Here is a 24,920-nt window from a genome sequence, read left to right as displayed (position 1 = left end):
TATAGCGTTTCATCTGGAAGCTTGTCAAACCATTGCTCAGGAGACGGATGTCAAAGTTACAGCTAGAAGCTATGGAGACCAGAGTCGTGTCATTTTGGATTACACTGTGCCAAATAAAAATAGTTAAAAAAAAAAAAAAGAACTTGACACATAACATTGTTGGTTTAACAATGAAATGCAGTACCGTGCAAAAATTTTGTGTATATGTCAGAATATTGTGATTATCAGTTTTGGAGAATTCAAGAAGGCGCCATCATGTAGCAGCATGTTGGGTATCGATAACAAATATTAAACTGATTGAACAATAAAAAAAATGTCAATATTGACTAGTACAGTCATTTTCTGTATCACAGTTCAATATGCTCAATTTGTCATCATCTAGGATTTTTACTATAAGTAAAATTACAAAATTGAGGATGTTTCCAAGATACTGGTATCAAATCTTTATCTCCTTTTTATGAAAGTTTGAAAGTTTCTTGTCTATCCCTCTTTACACTCACTTGAGCGTTAGAAATTAAATGTAACTTTAGTGAGACAACAATCGCCCATTTAACATGATGTTTTATTGTCTCACAAACATACTGCTCACGGTGTTGTGATTTGGCCTCAAAAGATAAAAAGTTCATGATAAATCAAATGCACTTTGGGCTTTTTACAAACCTGAGCATTTTTATCCATGCATTCCTTGGAGAAATCCAAACTGAACTGCACACAAAGTGGTTTGAATCAAGCAGCGACAAGTTATTGTAATGCACCCCATTTGTCCCTTTGCAAGTATTGACATGAAGAGAATTAACATGGCAGGCATTTTTCTTACTGATTCGTTTCTTTTACTGAGCGTACAGTCGTGCATTGTGTTTGCAAAAGAGTGTGCCCTGTAAATGAGTTTATATGCAATCCCACCACACTGCAGGAAGTGCTACAGACGAATACAAGCTGTGAGGTGGATTCTAAAAGTAAATTTAGGTAAGCGTGTTGAGCACTTTCTTAAGGCGCAATAAGCTTCAGTTTTTCATCACTATAGGGATTATTTTCTCTGCCACGTAAGGTAAGAAATTTGTTTCATTGTATCCACTCTGTGCTTTCTACAACCTGAAGATCTTTCAGATCATCTTTTCAGATTTAGTGGTAGTAACAGGCAGGGGGTCAGTTGCAACATTTTTCTCCCTTTGTCCTACTCATACCCATTGTTGAAGATTTTGACATACTGTGGCGAGCTTTCCATAAGTTGGTTTAAAAGAACACATGTCTGAAGAGGTAAATCATATAAATATTTGCATTGTTGCACTTGCGTCATACTATTTGTCTTTGTCAATATCCTCTGAGAACATGCAGTACCAGCAGCTGCAGTGCTGCACTTTCACCCGCACAATTTTAACATTGCATCCATTTTACACAACAACAGACATTGGGTAACTTTCACAGTTCTGATCATTTGTGGCAGAGCAAGCATTGCTGATGAAAGGAAAAACAAACAAGATTTCACATCCCAAATGCCCTTTGGGGTTGCGTTAGGCAGGGCTTTCGGCATAAAACCGAATCAAACCTCCAAAGCTCCCCACTGTGGTGACGCCTCATGACAGGAAGGAAGCGGTTGAGGGTAGTTTCTTATTAATGTCTATTAGGAACAACTCAGGATTTTATGAACATTTTTGTAAAGAGGTTATCAATAAAATGTAGCTGGCTTCTTATTCCCAAGTCACTTGTTAAAGCTTCTATTTTTTTGTGACACAAAGTATATCACAGTTACTGTAACTACTAAAGGTAAAATCAGTGATTTAAATGTTTTTTTCCCTCAGAAATTGAACATTAGTACAGTACCACAAGCAGCACTATTTAGTGAACATTACAATCTCACATGCAGGTTTAGGCAAATGCTTAACTGTGAAATCTGAGGGGCACTGGTTTGATTAGATTGAAAATAAAAGTCAATACTGTCATAGATTCTTTTCTGTCACTTGCATGTTGTAAAACTGTAAAAGTCCTGACAGATGAAAATGTAAGACATGCAATTTAGTGTTGCTTGAATTGCATAATATAACTAAATTCAGACAGGAAAGGAATGGCAAGTCTTTCACAGCTAAATGTGTGCATTTCTGTGGCTTAGAAACAATAGCATTTATGGCACAAATCTCAATAAAGGAACTACATATCACTTCCTCAATTGCCACTCAACAGTGAAATCTTTTGTTGAAACAAGCTCACTTCTTAGCGAATAATACAATTTTCCAAGACAACATGCAGAGGCAAAGTTGCAGCGGTAGGTAAGTGGCTTTCTGTCATTTTTGCAACAGCGGAAAATGTCCATAAAATTCAAACATAAAATATAAGGATTTCATATTGGGATAATGAGAACAAAACAAATAATGATATATACTGGTAATAGGTGCAAATCCACAAGAGAAAGGAATCTCAAAGTAAAATAAACCAAATCTGCCAGGTGAGCTCCTTCAACAAAAGTTCGACTGAAAAAAACATATCATCCTAAATAATTCTCTTCATGCTTCTACACAAAAAAGCAGCGACATAAACAGTCTCTTTTCTGTCCATGGTCCTCTGTCTGTCACTCTTCCATTCTTTTTATTTATTTATTTATTTATTTTTTAATATTTGCCAGCTCAGCTTTTTTTCTTGAAATCATCTCCCTCTTCAGAATCGTCTCCATCTCATCCTGCTTATGGCTTCTTGCACTTGCCTTTCTTCTCGCGCTGCTGGAACTTCCTGAGCCTGCGCGCCCATGTGTCCCTCCACTGGATAACCAGGCTACCTTTATCTGCCACTACTCCACCCTGGCCAGGGGAGTCCTCATCATTTCCCAGCAGCAAGTACTTCTTCCCAGGCTTGATCTTTGGACACTTGCAGGCCACGTCTTTGGCACGGACCCACAGAAACTGGTCCCCACGGCGGATGCGGCTCTCTCCCTGCTTGTAGACGGAGATGATGTTGACAGTAAATTTCCACCACTCACCGGATTTGTCCGCTTTCAGGATGTGCACTTGGACAGCTGCAAAGAAAAGTTGGGAAGCAAAAGACGTGACACGTGATTTCCTTTTACTGGATTCAACAAACATGCAAAAGCGTGTGACTGGTAAAGTTTAGTTTCTCTGTAAGGCTAAAAGTCTGCAGCAGAGTTGTGTGAGGCTGTAACTGGGCACGCTAGTTTTTGAGGCTACTATGATTGAATATATCATTTTCATCACAGATACAAGCATGTAGATGCCACATTCGGTTTCTGCGTTGCATCTTTGCTACTGCGATTTTTCTCAGGTGTGTTTGGATAGACTAAAAGTTCTTTTAACACTTTTACAGTTACATACATATATCAAGTTTATGCATTCAAGTACATTTAATTTGACATTTTACAAGAGGTAGTCTGTTTTTAAGGTGACTGCATGTTAAGTGGCCACACTGAATTAAGCTAATACTAGCCTAAAGGTAGCTTCAGGTAAGCGGTTGGGTATAAAAATCTGCATTTCAAACTTAACTAAATATGCTGTATCATTGCCACAGTTTTTGCATTTGTAACAAAGTAAGCCAGTTACGAATTTGTTGTAAATGGTAGTGAGTTGATGATTTTTCAAGTATATAAAGATCTCTGCCTTCAGAGATCGGGTCAAACCCAGACAGGTTCTTTCTGTTTGGAATTTTTATGTTTTTAAATTTTCTCTAGGAGCTTCTCGGTTTCTCCTCCCATCAAAAAACATGCCAGGTTAATCTTGTGTATCATTTTAAGACATCAATTTGGACGTTTGGTTCCTGCTGTCCAATGCATGCTAAGATTTACAAATCAGAGGTTGATTGACAAGCTCAAAGTCCATGACGACAGTAGGCCAGCAATAAGAGGCTTGCATGTCTGTAAATTTTTCTTTAAAGCAAATCATCCAGCAGATTTTTCACTAAGAGACATTGCGGTAGACCGACTGGCATTGCCTTCCCTACAGCTATGCAGCTAGCATTCCAAAAACACTCAAAACTGTGGCTTTACCTTCTAATTTTAACAGTCCTTCCAAGCCAAAGTTTTTGCTTAAACAATTTAGTCTACAGATTGTTTTGGTCAAATCACTAAGTCACTGGATATTTATTGAGCTAATCTCCTGCTTTCATGAGATATGCAGACATTTTTATTATTTTAATGAAGGCCTGGATTTTGTTTCAGTTTCCTATATCAGTCTTACCAAAGAGTAATGATGTCACAAAAGGGGGAAAGGGTTAGCCCATGATGCACATTAGGGATTATGTCACAAAATCCAGAGCTCTGACATTTCCAAGGCTGGAAGATCAAACCTCAGTATCCCCAAGTGTTTTAGATTTAAGAAGGTTTTGTTGATTTGCGTTATTGCAGCAGAGGAAATCTTGGCATTTGAGTGCATTACAGCATTCTTGCATTGCCTCACCAAGGAAATATTTGTTCTTTTTGTATTTTTATTTTCAAAAGGGCTTTACATTGTGACTAAAAGTGCATATCAGACTAATAAGACATTGAATAGGTTGCAGAAACACAGTTTTAATTCTTTAAAGAAGGTCAAATATGATGTGTACAAATCTAAATGGTGACAAATCAACTGAAATTGATTGAAAAGCAAGTACTGAATTGATAAAAGGAGGTAAGAGACATGTTTAAATTGACACCAATGTGCTATTAATCCCAGTAAAGTAAAAATTGGTAACCTAATTCTAACCTAGATTTTTTCTCTATACCTGGTCAAGCTATCAGATGGAGCCCAGTATGCATTATGTCCATTTACTGACACAGCAGCGTGATTTGTAATGTGATTAGGAGACAGGGTAGGGCTATTAAAGACGTTAGCTGGAAAGATACTCTGTTATATCACATGATTAATGTACTGATTCTGTCCTGTGAGAGGAGGAGTGAGGGAAAGTGAGAGTGAAGAAGAGGAGGAAAGAGAGCGTGTATCAATATGCATTTTATTGAACCGATCTCTTCCCCCTGTACTTATGACACCAGTTTCGGAATGAACCATCTTGTCACAAGGTCACCTTCAGCACTTATGGAGCTGAACATCTTGGTGGTATTAAGTGTATACCCCTGTACTCAGGCCAGGTTTTGTATTATTGATTTTGAATCACTGCCTTGGGATTCATTTCATAAAATGGTGAAAATCTAAAACTGCTTCTAAAACCTTTTTCCAGCTGCAACAGTGTAGCTGAATAAAGGTGATTTTTGAAAACATATCTGTATCTGCGTGTAATTTTAGTTTCCATTATGCTATTATGTTTCAGTAATACTGGTTAAACCAGATCTTTTGTGTTATGCTTGTAGCACAGTAATTACATGTGCAATTTATTCTTCTGCGATGTATTAATGTATAAAACTATTATTTGTATAATAGTTTTATTTAGGCCTCAGTGTCATGGGAGCCCTAATGACCGTTGGCTGACCTAACAGTGACCTCTGCAGCACCTTGGATATACCAGCTGCCACCATGTACTGTTTGTGTTTGCACAACAGTTGCTGTGCACTGTGGACACTGAGATGCTTAAAGTGGCTGCACCAAGGATTTGCTGAGATGAGACATTTCCCCGGGCTTTGCATCCTCCTGTGACTGCTAATGTGCGTCTGCATATCAAATGCAGAAGCTTGTAGTGTCGTTTCCCTACGCAGCATGGGACACAGATCCCTGCTGATCCTTTCAAAACAGTGCAAAGCTATGGCTCCCTGGAGCCAACTTCTGCAGATTTACATTGTGTCTCAGTCAGCTTCGCTAAGCTTGAGTAAATACTGCACAGGGTTCTTGTTCTTGTCCGTAATTAGTCTTAAATATTCCGTTGCTAACTATGGATGGAAATGGATCCTTTAATGTATATTCCTGGCACAAAGCCACCCGGCAGAGAGAAGGTGAATTACACAGGGAATGACAAAGAACATAACACCACTGCTGGACTCACAGATTAAATTAAATATTTTAACTATGATCCAGCTCTGAAAAATAATTTAATTTAAGAGTTTGTAAAGGAAATTTAAAAAAACAAACAAACAAACAAACATATATTTTGTCTGTTGTTGTGCATGAACACATTAAATCTGCATGTGTTTATTCGATTGATTGTACACCATCATAACATGGCAGCCAAAGAGAATCCTTTTGGCTTCATGTTTTGATTAAATCACACTTAACAGCAGAGTTTCTATCTCAAGGTTTACGAACCTTCTCTGTTCAGACTCCCTAATTTACACCCTCTACCTAACAAGGCTCTGTATCTACACCCAAAAAGCATTAAAGAGAATCTTTTCTTTTCATTTGTCTCTTGCTTGGCAGTCGTTCAGCCATCAGTACCAGCACACCTACGAGACATGCCAAATCAATTTTGGAGCCTCTCCTGCTGTCTTGTCTTTGGATATGTACATACTGTAGATAAGGGTACTCCGGATTGTGTTGAGTGATCGTTTCTCCAGCGCGTCATACTGATGCCTCTTTTTATCTCTACATCTCCTCACCCTCAAATGGGTGCTGCCTACTGTTATCACTCAGTTTTAATAGTGGTGTTTTAGTGGTCCAGTGCATTCTGCCATTCTGCGCAATTCCACAAAGCAGTAAATTCATTGGCCAGGAGACTTTGTCTTTACACTCATTTTTCTTTTTTTTTCTCCACTTTAAAAAAACAAAAAAAAACAAAATTCATTTAACTAACTTAAATTAGTCAAGATAAGGGAACAGATGTGTCTCACCATTACCCTAATCAAAGGCATTATGGTGCCACTGTTAAAGGTCATGCATTTCTAGGACACCAGTCATCTGACAGAATGACACCGATGTCTCAGTGTTTCTTGTGCATCATTATTCCCAAACATATTTCCTCATTTGGTGTTTAATAGTAATGGTAGAGGTATTTACTGGGTTGAGATATGCTTGCTAGGCAGACCATATTATGGCATACTCATTTAGTTCCCCCTCATGCCCTACATTTGGGGTGGATTGGTTTTTAAAATTGTATTTGTTACACATCTGTGTTAATGTATAAATAAAATATAATACAACAGCACAATAAAAGTATGCATTTTTAATCTTGATTTTAGAAGAAATGCTAACTTGGTTTTGAAATTTCCAGCATTTTCTGCCTTTTGACAAAAAACAAAAAAAATCACGCGTGGACCGCAACACATTTGAGAGACAAGGTTTTTCTCACGCCACTAGCATCAAGTTAGGCACTGGTGGAAGAGGAGGTGTCTATAAGCTGACCCTTTAACTCCTGCAAATCCTAACAGAACAAAGTCCAGGCATGTCCATCAAGCTGCTGAAGTATGCTCCAGGATGCCGCTGCTTGGTTGACTAGTTCAGCAGCCTGACTTCAATCAGGGGAGGGGCCAGAGGGACAGGAAGAGGGGAGAGGTCATATGTCTTATCCACACCTTGAATGGGGTGGCAGACTGATGGTCACAGGAATTCACCAAGAAACACATCAGCTGTGGGGGAAGTGGCCTTTCTTAATGAGGATCTCTTAAAGAGCTCCCACTGTCTGTCATACTGACTTGCTTTATCCGCTGGAGTCTTATTCGACTGTTCAGAGATAACCCTTCCAGCACACACGCACACACATCTTCTCCCTCTCTGTCCTTCTGTTTGTCTGCCTCTCTCTTCCTCCTTGAAGATCTGTTGTCTTCTGTTTGATCCATTGACTCTCTGTTCTCAGAAAGCTGTAGTAAGACATCAGTAAAATGCCTCGCCTGAAAACTATTGCTGCTTCCCAGCAACGTTCTGGGCTGGATGCATAACACTGAAGGTACTTTGATTGTAGGAGCAAACAAATGCATTCAAAGAAAGACTCTGCAGCAACACTGGGACTCCCTAAAAGTGCAAATTATTTGTTCTTAGAGACAGATTGATCTCAAAGTAAAGCAGATGTCTTCATAATGTAAATGTGAGTGGTTAAACAGGCTGCGCGTTGTTTGTTTACTCACCGTAATCTTTCTTGCAGTACTTCTTCATGTTGATTTTAAGTTTGCCTTTGGATGCCTTGCAGTAAGAGTCACAGTCTGCAAGAATAACAAAGAATCAAATATGATAACGAGTCATAACGCATCAAAGAATCTCTGCAATTTGGTTGCCAGTATTTATTTTTTCTGTGAATTAAACTGTTTGCATTTGTTTTTTAACAATTTCACTGTTCTTGGAAAATAATATTCTCAATTTAAGACATTTGAAAAAAAAATACTTGCACCCACAGCAAATTAACTGATTTTGAATTTTTACTTAATCAGAAAAGAATCATCCCAGAATTTTCCACTTTGTCCTTTGATTAAAGGAAATTTTACCTTCTGAAAAAATCTTATAATTAATTAAATCATTATTAGTTAACATAGTTATACCATACTTAATATGATATTTTAGTAATACCACAATTAATATGGTGGTATTAAATTAATATTAAAATGATTATAATAATTCATGATTTTAGTAGGAAAACGTTATATTTGATATTCATAATTATTTAAATAAAACATATCTATTTGAGATTTAAAGCTTTAAATGCTTCTATTGTATGTAGTAGAATCTGGAAAGCCTAAACTTGTTCACTGAGTTTCAAGTTTAGGAAGAAAAATGACAGAACAATAAATAAAGAAATAAATAAACATTTTTTTTATTGTCCAACAGCACAATCTCATCATGTGTGATGGTCTTATAAAAGCACCTGATGTTATCAGCACAGTGTTTTGAGAGATTTAAAAGAAAAAGTGCCAAGAACCCACTCAGACGGTGGGAATAATTTAGGCCTATGCAGACCACCCGACATTTACTTCATCCCCCACCTCCACCCAAATCTCACCACACTTGTCACCTCAGCCCCCGACCTTCTGAAAAAAAAATAGCCCTGGGATCACTTCAAGGCCCCACAGAGGACCACGTCAAGCTTTTGCATTTATTGCAGGGGGGGCACACAGGGTTGTCAGCTATTTGAGGGAGTGGAAGGTGGGGAGGTGGAGGGGGTCAATGCCACACAAAGGGAGGTCAGGAAGGGAAAATTAGCCATCCATGAAGTGTTAGGCAAAGGACCCTCATTTTGGGGGTGCGTCCATTCTGGAGCCGTGAAGAAATGAATACCTCATGCAGGCAGCGGTGTCATCCAAATCAGCTTAGAGCACTCTGCTGAGAGGAAGCTCTCAAAGACAAGTATGTATTTACATATTCTTTGAGGCAGATGAGGTGAACATTTGATTTTTCATCCACATCATTCGATGTACACTGTTCAGAAAGATTTTTGGCCAGGAAAATATATTAAAATGTATGTATTCATGAGCGGTGGGGGTCAGGGATATTAGTGTTCACTGTGGTTCAATAAAGAAAATAATGAGCCGCACACTGCAAGCACAGTATGGCATACAGCCACAGGGCTGTATTAAAGGTATGCAAATATACAAGATACGAAATCTCTGCAGGTTAGGAAAATATTTACATCTGTGACTCTACGTGTGTGTCCTCCACGTCATCATATTGTGCTCTTGCAATGGTGTTTTTTAATTATTGAAAGTGAACTGCTTTTACGTTACAGCCTTGTTCCTTGTCCAAATAGACCCACGACAGTATGCCATCAGTTTTATGGTTGGCCATAAGCTGACGCAACCTCCACTTGCCTCAGTAATCCAGAAACTATGTTGCTGCTACGATGTAGTGATTGCCCCATGCAGTGCTGTAATGCATCATCTACTTACAGTGCATGCCAAAATAATGTCATGTTAGGGGAATATCAGGGGAATGAAATCTGTTTTTTCAGTGTTTTTGCTCTCTCTCTCTTTTCAGACTGCCGACAATATTATTATTATTATTATTATTATTATTATTATTATTATTATTATTATTATCAATAATAATAATAATAATAATAATAATAATGATAATAAATTAAGAGAGACAAGGATGAAGAGCATGTTATAGTGTTAAAGAGTGACCAGTGTAGTGGAGGGCAGACTGGCACGTTCAGGCAAACTTGATATGAGCAAACATCATTTATGTGACCAAATCTTTGGTCGTGCTTTTTATTTTCATATTTACTTGAGTTGAATTGAGTTGAATGAGGTTGCCCGGGGAACACCACAACAAGAAAAAATGCACCCCCCCTGCGAAAAAGAGAAGGGGGTGGGAGAATAGATATTGGTAGTGAGCGAAGGGGTGGAGAGGTTGACAAAAAAAGAAAGAAAAAGGGAAATTTAAGGGAGGGGGTGGGAAGAACAAGACATGGTCCAGAAATTTAAGGAAAACCCCCAAATTGAAGCTGGTAGTCTCGTGAACTGGTTAGAAAGGGCAAAAAGCTGGTGCTGGTGGTAGTAAACAGAGAATGTAACAAAAATAGGAAGAGTACATGAAGAAGGGGAGCCTACATGAGTTGCACCTGATTACCATGTAAATGATCGAAGGGGGAGGGTGCCCCCCCACCCCCCACCCTCCCCCTTCAATGGAAAGGAGGCTTTGTTTTCTCATAACCCCCCTCCCTCCCCGATACCATCATGATACTTCTCTTTGATAGCCTTTCGTTCCCCATTAGTGTACCCCTGAGACACAGCTCCAGGCCCCGCTGAGATCACCCCAAGATCCCCATTTAGGGCCAGGCAGTCCCCTACAGTGAGGACAAATGTTCCCTTTGTGAAAGCGTTACAAGCTGGAGAAGTGGAGGCAGTCCCCTAATACTGAGCTAAGATGTGCTTTGGGCAGAGTAGATGTAGTTACTACAGCGCTTTGTTTCCTGCCTTTCAGCACTGAGAAGTGTGTAACTGAGAGGTGGACCTTTGCCCCTTCTATTAAAGTACTGTACGACTCCTTACCCTAATCGTTTTCATTAAAGCTGCTTCGAGACAGAATGCATTAGTGCTCAGTTTTATGTGTTTGGACCGGTACTTTACAGCGCTGAAAAAAGGAGCAGTACAAATGTCTTCATTACGTTCAGCAACAAATATTCAGAGGACTGCTCAGACTTGTAGATCAAAATCTATACACAGCACTCCTCATCGTACTTTTATTGATTTGCTAATGCTGTCATAATAACAGCAAACCAGAGATATTTAAGATATTTATTTACTTTTTTTTGATGCACTGATCAGTTTTGATATTTGAGGCTATTTTGTGCTAATAGCGCGTTAATGATCAGAGGCTACTAATAAAATTTAAAATGCTTTCAGTTGGTTGTTTTATTGATTTTGTGGTTGATTTTCAAAGTTACAATATTAAAAAAATCTCTTAATTAAAAAATTTATAGTAAGAGGAAATTTCAGAGATATCTTTAAGTAAAAAATGTAAAATGTAAAATAGTATTAGTTAATTTATAAAATACATTGTATTTTATAACATATCCTTATAAGCCAGTAAATTTCCATACACATACAAGTAGCACACACTAACACCAAACCTTTCAGCTTTATTCCCATCTTTATTCTAAAATAGGGGTTTGTTCATATACCATACCTACTATAACAAAGCATTTTATTCTATTTTGTATAGTATGTTATTCTATTTTATCTGATCCTATTCTATTGGGTTTTTCATAACTTTTATGCAGAGGAACTATTTCCCTATGGGGACTAACACATACACATTACATTACATTACATTACATTACATTACTTTCTGCCATGACCTAAAAATGGGTGGGACTAATAAAGGTTTGTCTTATCTTATCTTATCTTATCTTATCTTATACAAAAAAGTATTGCAAAATGTTTCTTTTTTCTGTCTGTTGACACTGTTTTGGGAATTATGTAGTGATAAAAAGAGTTATCCAAAATCCCTTCAGCATGAACCTTCCACTCAAATGTGTCAACAAAATGAAACGAGAATTTTGAACGTGGTTTTATCCAGTGTTCGTGTTTCCATTGTGGGAAAGTATGCAAATTATAGCAAATTTGCACATATAATGCCTCACTTACATATCTAAACATTAAAATACTCAAAAGCTTGTAAATTAAAAAATAATTGTCTCTATGTAAGTACTCAACTAGTGAAGTTTCATGGTGATACGTGTCATTTTTAGATGAAAATTGAGGCCACAGAAGAGTGCTTAATCTTTTTTATTTTCTTTTTTGTGTGGGCTTGAATTTTTATTTTTCATATTTAAAATGAAGAATGCAATTTGTAGCACTCTTATGGAGAAGTTTGGAGTGTGGCTGCAGTTTTCTGTGAGTGCAAGGTGAAGGAAACATTGCACAGAACACCCGTCAAACTATAATGGATTATTGATGTGATCAAAATTTATCTTGATATCTCTTCATACTGTAAAGAAACATTGACAGCCAGCACCGGGACATAACAGACACCTTGGCATGCAAGCTAAAGTAAACAAAAGCAGTGTGGAGAAATAGCATGGTGAAGGTGAATGCAATGCAAATGAAGCAGTCAGTACTTTAGAGTTATACAGAGAAGGACTGGAATGCAAACAACTTAACATTCAGCCAAGAAGTCTGCATCGTTTGTAGCAGAGTAAATGCCAAAGTGCCTAGCTGTCCTTTAGTATATATATAAAATTAAATATTTAAAATGATTAATAATATTAACATTTGGGTCACAGTGAGAGCTGCTCAGGGAGCTGTGTGATTGCATATACTTGTACAGTATGCACGTGCTACAGCTTTGCAGTTACAGTTGATTTTAAAACTATGCAAAGCTGCTCTTAATGTTTAAATGCAAGTGAACATGTGTGAACATGACCACAGAGGCAAGAGGCATCAAAGGTAGAAGAACAGTGAGACAAGAAGGTGTAAATGATGGCCCGGGAGGAGGGCTTTCTCCCTGAAGCAGACTGATTGAGAAACAAATTGCAGCAAATAAAGCACGTAATTAGATTTCAGAGCCCAGTGTGCTGCCATGCAATGCGCTCCATTGTTCTGTGCCGGGCTGCTTACATTAGAACTGTGAGTTTGGATCCCGTCCAGCAAAGAAAGACAGAGTAAAAAAGGGGAAAGAAAGAAAAGGAGCCCCCTCCTACTTTTTCTCATTGTATTGTCATTGAGCAAAGGATGGTTTGCTTTCAGCCACCAACAGGCAGAGAAGAGAGGCTATTAGAATTCTTGACCCGATTCGAGATTTTATTTTGGGTGGCGTGCAATCAATTCCGATGAGCTGGGGCATCGCCCATTACTGTAACTGCTCCGTTTTAAATCAGCATGGAGTCCTGTAGGGTTTCTCTGAAAGCTTAGCCGGGGGAAATAAATATGGCAAGAATTTAATGGCATAAAGCAGCAAATAAATTTCAGATAAAAGTTTAACGATGATTTGATAACGTGTGCTTCTGTTTTGGCTCTATTTTTTCTTAACTCAGTGTCTTTTTACTTGTATTTATTCTCTCTCTATCTATCCCACGTCGACACGGCCGTAAAGCACGCTGGGCTCGACTCGTACTCAACAGGGTGTGTAAAGCAAGACTCATGTTCAAAAAATCCGAGGAGGGGTTCGCCACAGATCCTGATCACTTCCAGCTTCAGACACGTCACACACACATACAGTATGTAGGGCTGAACCTTGTTATGCTTATAAGTATCATCATGGTCACTCCAATTCTCCTTCTCCTCATCATCATTAGTTACTTTCACATCCTGTGTATTCTGACGGGCCAGGGCGGCCATCGCAGGTCATCTGCAGTTAATCTCCTCCACATTTCGTTGCTGTTCAGACATCTCTGTCGTGACCCGTGGGAGTGGCGACTCACGCCATCCATGACCTACCAGCACAATGTGTGTTTTGTCTGCGCTACACCATCGGAGGTATTCTCCATGCATTCCAACCCTCCGTGTGGTCAGAAAGGGGGGAGAGCCCTACTGCAGGAGACAAATTAATATCCACTCCATGTTCCCTCATAACCTCCATTCACACCCTCCGCCTCCCGGCAAGCTCCACTCCCCGCCTTCAAGCAAGGCGCAAAGAGACACCTGCCTCATAGCTGTCAGCCCAACACCTCATACTCAACACCTCATCCGATTTTTTTCATATTTATTTCTAAATTAACTTTCCGTGTTTCTTAACTCATGCTCAAATCTTTGTCTTCAGAATCTCAATTTTTCACACACTCCATTTACATTTAATTTTTTCTCGTTTTCTTCATTTTCCAAACTTTTTGCAGGTAATCCACCATTTCTCACTTTTGTTCCTCTTCTTCTATCCCTTGTATACATTTTCTTATATGCTTTTAATAAAAAAGTAATAAATGGTAGATAAATTTAATTTAATTGTGTAAATTTAATTTAATGTGGGTAAAGTGCAAACGGCCTCGCTCTCGTGTCTTTTTTGATCTGATCGCCATCTCCCCCGAGTACATTGGGTACAACAAAAGGCATAACGCATTTCAAAAAAAGCTTTAAAAAAGTTGGAATACTCTTTCTCCTGCTGCTAACTAATAATAATGATGCGGATAATAATCATAATCACTTTTTTTTAGTATGCAGTACTGTGCAGAAAAAACGAAACTGTTGAATACTGCATACAAGCCACATCTGTTTGCAATCATGAAGTGATATCATAGCTGCAGGAATACCAGGTTGAGCAGAGGTGGGTTTGCTGTGTGACCCCATGAAGAGGCTCGGAGGATAATGTATGCATCCTCTGGGCCTCAAGACCGGGCGGGCTAGAAGACCAATTGCTATTCATGCTTCTGACATGACCAACAGAGGATGTCCGTCACCTTACAGTCTGCTTGATTTTAGCCTCAAGGAAGAACAGATTGCCTGGTGGGTCATAATTCACACTTTAACACTATCTCCATCAAAAGGGATGATTTAATTAATACAGTTAGTGGAAACGATAAATATGCACAAATTATGTGAAAGTCTATTTTCTTTCAGAATCAGAATCGTGTTTATATGTTTATATGTGCAGACACATACAAGGAATTTGTATGTGTCTTTCCTGTGTTGTCACATTGAATTAGCATTTTTTAAGTTAACAAAATAAATATATAAAAGTAAAAATCCCTCAGAATATGTCCTACACCCTAAAGTAGACAGATTCCTGACAAGGGGCGCCCAGAGAAACTCCAGATATTGTAGCTCTGCACCACCCACAGTGTTATGTGAAGACAAAGCGTGAAACAGAGGGAGACGAAGGAGGTGGAGGAGAGTGAAAAGAGACTTAAAGAGAAAAGAAAAGAGGTGGAGGAGGGTTGGACAACAGCGATAGCTGGACTGTGCTGTCAGTCAAAGCTGTTCAGGGAAGATTTGAAACCTCAGAGCACCAAACAGCTGCAGAAAGCCCTTATGCACACACACACTCGCTTACAGACATGTATATATGTTGGGCCTCTTCCATTTTGATTTGAGAGGGAGAAAAAAAACATGGCACGAGCCAGATCAGCTTTTTCCACTGTGTGTGAAAGAAAAAGTGGTACTGATTCGAACACTGTTCATACAGTCACAGCACGTCTCTTTAGGAAGTAGAAAATGTGGGTTTTTCCACTTTTCTGTTTTCTGGCAGCATTTATGCCATTTCCTGGGTAACTAATTGAGCCTGCCACAACCCTCAGTAGTGACATATCACCAGAAATCTAACCAGTTGATAAGCTGACAGTTGATTCTAGAATCTCTAAATTTGAGCACTAATATTCATTCTTATTTCAGTTACATAGTTATATTTCCCATTATTCTATCTACTCTAATAACTGTTATATACAGATATCAACACTTATATGCAGATTATAAACAAAACTGCATTTAAAGTAGTAGCAGTATCTGATATTCCATGCCTTATCCTCATCTTATGTTCCTCAATTAAAGACTGGACAGCAAACCAAATGTTACAGAACTGTTTGAAACAGAAGAATACCAATACATCCTTTGCTAAGTTACAAAATCCAGATCCCTCCATCACTCCTCCTCTTACTACACTGCATCAGAGAGGAAAGTGCGAGCTGGGAGAGATGAAATATCAAATCAAACAAACTACTGGAGCCCAATGCTGCACACTCAACCAACACCCCACTGTGCCGCAGTTAGACTGATTAATTGTGAAAGTGTGAGAGATTAAAGGAGGCACATCCCAGGGCTGCGGCTAATGGATTTAATATTCATGAACCCCCCAGTAATAAGGAGGGGAAAGGCAAGTGGGATCCAATTTATCCTGCACACTGTTTTTACACTTGTGGAAAAAATATGAGAGGACGAGGAACTAAACTGGTTAAAAAGCTCATACTGAATACATTTATCCTCCCACGGCATTTTCCTCGTTTCCTCTCGAGGACAAATGTGCTTTTATACTGATTTATAGCAACATATAGATAAATATGTAAAAGAGATTAAATGTTTTACTCTCAGCTGTGCTTACCTGATGGCTCCTCCGTGCTGCTGGATGGGGTTGTAGGAGGTGTGACTGGAATCTCTATTCCCAGAGAAAACATGACAGAGACACAAAGAAAGATCAGTTTCATTATTATGTGTATCTGCAGTGCATGTTCTAATGTTGCTGTGTGGACGTGTGGAGGTTGTTACAGGATGTAAATAGGCACATTTATTAAAGAAGCATGAAAATGTGTCACTGTTAGAGCCAGAAACTTAAACCTCTGTGATATATTCTGGCAAGGTTTCAGTGTTAATATTATAGAAGAAAATTTAGTAAATAAATTCCTGACGGGGCGTCTGGAAGATATCCTAATGGCAATGAACTGTGTCTTGGTGACGCAGGAGTTGAGTCTGAACTTGCTGCATGTTTTTCCTCGTCTGAAGTGCAACTTAGAGACCTATTTATTGTGTATCCTTTCTTGCAAGTTTGGATTCTGGCTTTCTTAAAAGCTTAAAATGTTATTTCATCTACCTGCTGGCTCCTTCAACATAAACAAGTCTGCCCATCTCACGCTTTGCTTCTTCCAAAACGCAAAAAGCATTACTAGGTGCTAAAATTGCATTACTAGCAGGGGGAATAATATATTTAAAGCCACGAAGTTGGTAGACTTTCCAGAATCGACTAATCTTGGTGGCTAATATGTATCTACATTTAAATGTATTAATATTAAATGTCTGTTTCAACGGTTTCCCGTGATTATTTTCATATCGGCTCGAAATAAAATATCTCCCTCTACTGTAACTGCAACTTACTGCAACTTCTGCATGTATGTACATTTCACATTTTGGAGAAGCAAAGTGTGAAATGGACACGGATGCAGAAGTTGCAGTAAGTTGTGGTAGGCCGGCGTGTCTGTTACACGCTTTGTTGTAATATGTCGGTATAATGCTTTTTTTATTTTATTGTTGCATTGTGAAGAGAAAGGGCTCAATCAAAAAGACTTCTAGATTATTCACGTAGACTATGAGGAAAGAAGGAAAAGTGACATGCAAGGAAAGACCCTGATACACTGAGGGAAGTGGTGTGGTGGTTTCAGCAGTGCAGTGAAGAGTGTTTAAGGAGACAAAGAAACAATCAAGTCTTTAGGTCAATTAAAATGAGATTTTCTCAACTTACACAGACAAAAACCTGCTTTCTAAAAGTATGTCTCATCTGCATGCTTGTCCTGGAGGTCCATTTGCTGATGCTGATCTGCTCACATGAGTGCACATCTGCATTATGTGATATTTAAACGATAGGTCTAATTCTAATATTTTACTTGTGTAAATTTAAACTGACAACAGTGGGAAGTAATATAAACTCAAACTCATAAACACATGTACTGAACATTAAACTGGATGAGCAGTCAAATGTTTTGCTTTAAAGGAGAGAGACAATTCATTGAGAGAGTCCGTTAAGTTTTCTTATGCTGGATACTGCAGCCCCTCTCTCTCTTATCCTGTCTTGAGGTACAGACCTTCTCTCATGCGATTTCATATATTTTGATCTTTTTGTCTTCATTACAATGGCTTGTAAATAATAAATTAAAAGGTAGTACACTTTAGTCATCCCATGAGACATTGTGGTAGCTTAGAGAAGCTAACACAGCTCTTTATTCAGATTAATGGAGCCAACAAGTGTGTGCAGCCATAACCTTGGGGTTCACTTTTAATGGTGTGTTTTTTTAAACTAGGAAAATTCTGGACCTAAAAAAAGATTAGAAGTTGAGAGAGATGCACTCTTCTGAAGAAAAGTGTAAAACAGTGTATGATGGGTTTGTATCACATGTTTGTGTGTGCTATTTGAATATGTACATATGCCTGTCATCACACCTGACCTTTTGCCAGGCCATGTTGTGCTACAGTGAGGCAGATGTGGTAAAGACTGGTTCAACGTACTTATGCAGGGGGCAATGGGCGAGCGGCTCTGCTGGTAGCCTTTAGCACAGCGGTTGCACGTGATACCAGTCACGCCGTCTTTACAGGGACATTGTCCTGTGGTTTGGTTACAGGTTTTGCCAGCAGCACCCACGGGATGGCAATCACATGCTGTGAGGAAACAGAGGAAGAAAGAGAGGCACAGTGAGTGGTCACACACACACACACACACACACACACACACACACACACACACACACACACACACACACACACACACACATGTGGGGAGACACAAACATATACTATATCTATAGAGAGTGCAGGTGGGTACACAGCAGCAGTGTGTCAACAACAATAGAGTGGTGAGAGACAGGTGGAGGCGTGCACAGAGAGACAGAACTTACACACGTCCAACGTGGACCCGACCGAGTTGAATCGTGAGTGAAGGAGCAACACATCCTCCAAGTCTACAGACACTTCCTGACATTTTGGCACTCTGTGTGTTGTAGCCATCATTTAAATGCCGCCCTAACACAGATCACAGATATGTCTGTTTATATATGTACCTCTGCAAGTGAGTGAGGCTGAATTTCTATTTGAGCTGGAGACGTGAAGTGAAGAGGAAAGTTTGTGCATGTTTACCAAATGATAAAATAATGGAGGATAATCCTAATTGCCTGTTTCTGATTATTCTCAGGCTTTGAAGGTGAGCCTAAAACGTCTGTCATACTTCCTCCCACACTGGGGGGTCTATCGAACACATATGCTTCAGGAATGTAATCATTTTCCAAAGCCCCCCCCCCTCCCCTTCTAATCCAAACCATTAATTTATTTCACAGCCAAACCGGTCGTGTTTGGTGTTGAGTAATAGTTGTCTTAGAGGGGTTATTTTGTGTTTTCATCTGCTTTTGGTCTAAATAGTAGTGATTCTGACATGGAGGGGGAGTTAAGAGAATTAATAGGTCTTTTATACTGCAATTCTTGACAAGCTAATCCAGACCAGACCTAATCTATCACCATTTTCACATTTTTACTTGAAACGCCTGCAAAGCCAAAAACACAGTTTGTCAACAAACTCACAGCGCCATATTCTTCACTGTGGAAAGATTCGATTTTCTGCTTATTTCCTGGAAACCTGGCTGCGCTATCTCTCCTAGTCGGGCCAACTCCGCTCACTCATCTCCCTTCCCTTAAGATTTTTTTTCCCGACTGTGTCAAATGTCACCGTTAAAATCTTCACAGGTGCAGGTTAAATAATGTGTGTCGGGTTTTTTTTAACCACACAGATTGGTCAGTTCCACTAATGTTTTTTTTTTCTTTTGGGTGGTTATATGAAAAGATTGAATGGTGTGGTGTCAGTTACAATGCATTGAGATCTTGTGATTTCTTTATCTTTACTTTGATCATGAGCAGGGATGTGGTTTTTATTTAGAGATGGGTTGTATACCTGACGAGCTCTCGGGGAGATCTACGTTACAGTTGTTCTTGGGGAAAACACTGCTCTAAAGCATTAATGTAACTGTAAAAGTTTTCTTTATAACTGACTTCTCACTCTTGGAAATAACACAATTGTTGATTTGTGAGATATTCCAAAAAATCAGCCACACGACTACAGGACAACTCTGTTCTCCAGCTGAAGTAAGTGTTTTTGTGATAAGGTCTATGTGTCAGTGGGGTGCCTCTTCTCTTCTCTGTATCACACTCTGTTTTATCTCTGTTGCTTGTTTCCTGTGTTCCAGCTTCTGTGCTGCTCTTATCTGTTTTTGGTGTGTGTGCATGCATGTGTGTTTGTGTGTTGTGTGAGAGCCAGAGAGCTAGAAAGCGTACTTGGACTGTTGAGCCTTCTTATCAGACTCAGAAAGCCCCCCTCATTGTGTGTGTACCTATTAGTACCTTTATCAGACCAATCTGTCACTGCTTTCATTGCTTAGCTGTTCCCTCAGAGGAACAATACACACACACATAGACCCAAACACATGGTTTCAGGAAGCCCAATAAAGACTGTGCAGGCTGCCCCGGCACGTCTTCATGCCTGTAAATTTACGAGAACGTCAGAGGAGTCCGATGCAGAGGAGGCAAAGCGAGTTTCTGCTTGGAGCTTCAGAGAGCTCAGGTTATGCTTTTAAGAGCGTGTGCCCATAATTTCAGCTCAGAGCCTCAAGCCTGCTAGTAAATCAAGGTGCACGGCACATGGTGTACAGGTGGCAAACACTCAGCCTCCTCCTCCTTCTCCTCCACATCTGGTCTTCTTCATCAGCTCGAGAGCCGACTGACTCGCTATCCTGTCCAGTGACAAATTGTCCGACTCAGTGACACACCTGTCGACTAGAAGACTGACTAACTCCAGAGGTGCAAGTGAGAGTTTCTGGTTTAAGTGTGTGTCCACTTAAACGGTTAAGTGGCCTTGTGCTGTGTTTCAGGGATACTCCAGATGGCTTGGGGAGATATGGGGACCAGAGGGCAAGAGGCCCTTCTTTCTCAACACTTCCAAGAAAGAAAAAAACTGAGAGACATCTAAAATAAGACCTGGATTATGTTTATAAGAGAACCTGCGACCATTTTCTAATAACAGAAAACCTGTAACCTGGGGGGTTAGCTATGCATTACTGCCATGTGTCTAGATGAAAAAGGAATTCCTGACACTAAAGGGAGCCTTTGCCGCTGGGAGTTGCGTTTTAAAGAATGAAAAACGTCCGCAGTTAATGAAGAGGGAAGAAGACTTTTTCAAAGGCAAGCGGTCGGGCCCAAGTCTGAGATTGCACAATGCAAGAATTTTGAGTTCTGCCTATCGTTTACCATAAAGCTGGTGTTTGAAGTCTGAACTCCACTCCCTCATTGGGTTTGTGCACACTGTGCCAGTAAGAATAATTTGTTGGCCCTGGATTAAAGCCAAGCTTCCTGAGTCTGTGTTCTATTATAATTAGGTTTCTGCTCCACAAGTATTTTTGAAGAGCAAAAGAAAGATGTGTGTTATTCAGTTGTTTTACTATAAACAGCCTTCTAAATGGCATGCGTACCTAATAGAGGGTGCATTCTTGCTTCTTGTATTTTTTAATGTTTTATTGAGGAGAATAATAGGGCTGCAATGGCCCGAGGAGTCGTGTTTTGGCCACCGCGAGAGCCGAAAATGTTCTTCAAGAGCTTATTTTGTGAATGATGTTTAATGCGCAACACATTAAAGACATGTGTGTTCTGCTAATTGATATCAGCACACCCCTGTAAAGAATAAAAAATAAATTTTTAAAAGTTAAAAGCGAAGTAATGAAAAGCAATATTTTTCAAAACCCTCGTAGAAAACATTTTTATGTGTGGTCAATGAGAAAAAATTCAACTGTATCAATCGAAGACATATGCGAAGGAAGGAGGGTCGAAGGGTGCTATTCTGATTGAAACAGACTATCCCTCCGTCAAAGCCTAATTGTCCCCTGTACGCAGAATATGTTCCTCATCATCCAACTGACCAATGTAATTACATGATGGTTGATGTTCACATTTAAAGGCTCTGAAGGTTTGAACTTAATCCATCCATCGCAGAACCAGTGCCAAGCTCGAGATTAATTTGGTACATGTTTTGATGTTCTATGAGGAGAACTAATCAAGAGCAGGTCTTTTTTTATTTGCTGTGGACTTCTCTTGTATTTCTTTAGATATTGTAGTATTTAGCCCACAGAGCAAAGCTTGTGAACTAGATTGGACAGTTCACTCACTCTGCACTGCTTGACAAACATAAGACATGCCTTACTCTCCAAACACTGTATTGCTAAACACACCCTCAAGCTGGTGTATGTTAAATGCCAAATTTCCATGGTAGCAAGGCATTGCTGCTAGCTATTTTGACCCCTCCACCCTTCACAACTCACCTATAGGCTACACATTAGTCCCCAGGTTCTCTATATGACATATTTTGAGGGTAGTGAAGCACTCGGAGCCTGGAAACAAAATGTAACCATATTCTGCTACTGTATAACATAATTTTAAAAGACAGGACTAACTTTTGAAATAAGTATAGAAGTCATAAATAAAAAAATGGATCAGCTACTTAAACTTTAAACAGACATATTGCCATAGAGTTTTATGTATTATCTTTATTAAAGCATCAAAGACCACACAGACTGCTGCTTCTTGTCGTCTTTTCAAATCTGATCATTATCCCTTTAAGCTAAACTGAAATACACTCAGTATGTGTTATTTAGAGGCATCAAAGGGTTAAAGATACAAACAAGAGCTGACTGAAAATCCTTCTGAGTTTACACTCTTTCTCAATGAGGGGTAAAGTAATAAATTTCAGCCTGTGTATGTGGCCACCAGGCAGGGCTAACTTTGTAATAGATGTGCCTCTGCCCTTTTTTTCACTCCAGATGACCTCCTATGGAAACGGGCTGCTTTCTGAGAGGATTGTATTACACATATAAAAGCAAACTGGAGTTCTCCTCGACATGCCCGTGCTCCTGCAGCACTCATTCTTTTCCAAAGGCCACACGGCAAAGGGCTCTCTCTCTTTGAGTTCAATAAATAACCAGACCGCTTAATTGCTGTCACTTCGGTGCAGAGCCTACGCTGCTTGAGGAGCAGACAGAAATTAGTTCTGCGGTTTGAGTTCCATTGAATTATCTTGAGTTATGATGTGGTAAACCTGAGAGAATTTGGCAGGGCAGAACTTTGAAAGCATACGAAGGTGTCTGAGAGAGGGGGGGAAAGCGGAGTGCGGTAACTTTGCAAAGTTCATTAGCAAAGAGAGAGCGACAGACAAAGAGGGCATGTAACACAGTGACACATATCTTTAAAGTCTTCATGAGTAAGTTTCCAAATATAGTTTGGAAAAAAAATGTTTTAATTGGCAAAAGAACGAGTTCATGCTTCGTATCGTTTGTCAGCTTGGGGTAATTACCACAGATCCCCTTATTATAAGTCTAATTTGATGTAACCAAATACCTCTGTAGAACTTGGACAGTGTTTGCTTGTAATTACACTATGCTGGGAGAGGTGGGAGGTGCATAAACCCTGGCAAATTTCATGGATCAAATTGAACAAAACCGTTTGGGTAAGTTGACAGTTTTATAAACAATGATGAAATCTGTTTACACGTCACTTCGGTGAGAGGCAGCGGTGCACGTGAAGGAGCCGAGAAGAAATCAATCCCTAGTGTGGGCGAGATGATTTAGTATTCACTAGTTTCAGAACACTGATGTAATGAGTATATGACATGACTCCACTCCTGCTATGAGCCTCTGGGACTGTCATTATCCTGTAACAATAACATTATTATAGATCATATTATTTAATTGTTCAGCGGTTTCGCAGACTTCATTTATCACAGTGTTGGGTTTTGCATGAAATAAGTGCGTGCATGACAACACTAATGCTGATTTGACTGGTAATTAATATAAATAATAATAATTCCATGATCGGTTAATCTTTTAATGACTTTTTTTCAATTAATCATTCATAATTAAGATATAAATAAAACTGAATGGAATTAAGGTGCTTTTTGAAACGCCAATAAAGTGAAAAATGTTCTTTCCATCATTCTTAGTTTGGAGGGAGGTTGCAGACTGCTTGTTTTGTTTCAAAATACAAAGATATTCAATTACAAATCCAAGTCCAAAAATGTTAGGATGCTGTGTAAAATGTAAATTTAAAAAAAAAACAACAACAACAACAACAACAACAACAACAGAATGTTTTGACCTAAAATTGAGACATTTTACTTTTTCATGAAAAATATCGACTCATTTTGAATTTAATGGTAACAATACATCTCGAAAAGTTGGGACTGGGAATAAAAGTAAAATGTTGTTGTTGTTTTTTTTTAGGAAGAAACAGATGGAAGGACATTTCTAATTAGGTTAACTGGTTGGTAACATGACTGGGTATAAAAGAGGATCTTAAATAGACAAAGTTTGCCAGGGTTAAAGACTTTAACAAGTCACTGCATTCTAATATTATATTTTACAAAGTATTCAAACTCTTTTGGAATTGAGGTCATGCAATAAAATCAAACTGACAAAAGCAGGAAATTCTTTTGACAAACTGAGAACAGCATCTCACATTTCATCTTCTGTTATTAGAACTGATTTAGTCAGTTCATTCATTTATTTAATATAGAATTTAAATATAAAAGGGTTTCTAATGTACAGTTAAACAGGAAGAGAAGGTGCACAGAGTCTATAGAAGCAGAAGACACAGGTGAAGATGGGGGGAGCAGAGTTTCTCTGAATCCGAATCACTAGTTATCAGGAAAGCTTTACTCGGCTACAGAATGCAGAGCCAGCCCCACATACCCAGATGCACATGCTATACATCACTTTACTCCAGATGTCAGAGGTCCACACTACGTGCATTTTTCACAGCTTTTGACTCGCTGTTTTGACTTAACTTCATGACTCATTTATCCAAAGTTTCGCAACATCAAATTAGTCATCATTGTATGAGAACACATTTCCACATCAGTGAAAACAGATTATTTTTTTCTCTTTCAGCTAAAGCGCTTGCTATTGATGGTAAAAAAAGAAAATAAAATAACCCAACCTTTTATTGTGACATTAACTGGGGATTTGTTTTTTTAATACTCATATTGCTTTAACTTTACCAGGATGGTAACTACAACATCATTTTCGTGTTTTATCCTTTTTTTTCCAGCCAAACACATATAATTTCTCATATAAGCGGCACCTGAGCACACGGAGAAATCACCAGTGCAAGAAATTAAAAAGTAATAAAAGTTATCTGTAATCATATGAAACATTGATATAGTTTATGGTTTTAGCAAATATGGTAAAATAGGAAAGATCGCACT

At 39.0% G+C, this 24,920-nt stretch overlaps 1 protein-coding gene across 2 annotated transcripts in view; it reads right to left on the bottom strand.

Moving 5' to 3' along the window:
- Nucleotides 1-2,574: 2,574 nt before the first annotated feature.
- ntn1a (netrin 1a) overlaps nt 2,575-24,920 on the bottom strand; it is a 53,630-nt gene continuing 31,284 nt past the window's right edge. The window contains exons 3-6 of one of the 2 annotated variants that reach the window (XM_026170536.2): nt 18,143-18,292; nt 16,251-16,304; nt 7,919-7,993; nt 2,575-3,004 (exon numbers count right to left, since the gene is read on the bottom strand). In XM_026170536.2, coding sequence (XP_026026321.1) covers nt 2,676-3,004; nt 7,919-7,993; nt 16,251-16,304; nt 18,143-18,292 — 608 coding nt within the window. In that variant the 3' untranslated portion in view covers nt 2,575-2,675. Of the gene's footprint in view, nt 3,005-7,381; nt 7,806-7,918; nt 7,994-16,250; nt 16,305-18,142; nt 18,293-24,920 lie in introns of those variants that run through there. The other variant, XM_080302801.1, reaches the window with a different exon arrangement.

The sequence above is a fragment of the Astatotilapia calliptera genome, chromosome 6 (genome assembly GCF_964374335.1).
Source record: "Astatotilapia calliptera chromosome 6, fAstCal68.1, whole genome shotgun sequence".
NCBI classification, from domain to species: domain Eukaryota; kingdom Metazoa; phylum Chordata; class Actinopteri; order Cichliformes; family Cichlidae; genus Astatotilapia; species Astatotilapia calliptera.
The sequence above is the reverse complement of the archived record's forward strand: the minus strand, read 5'-3'. Positions and strand labels throughout refer to the sequence as shown.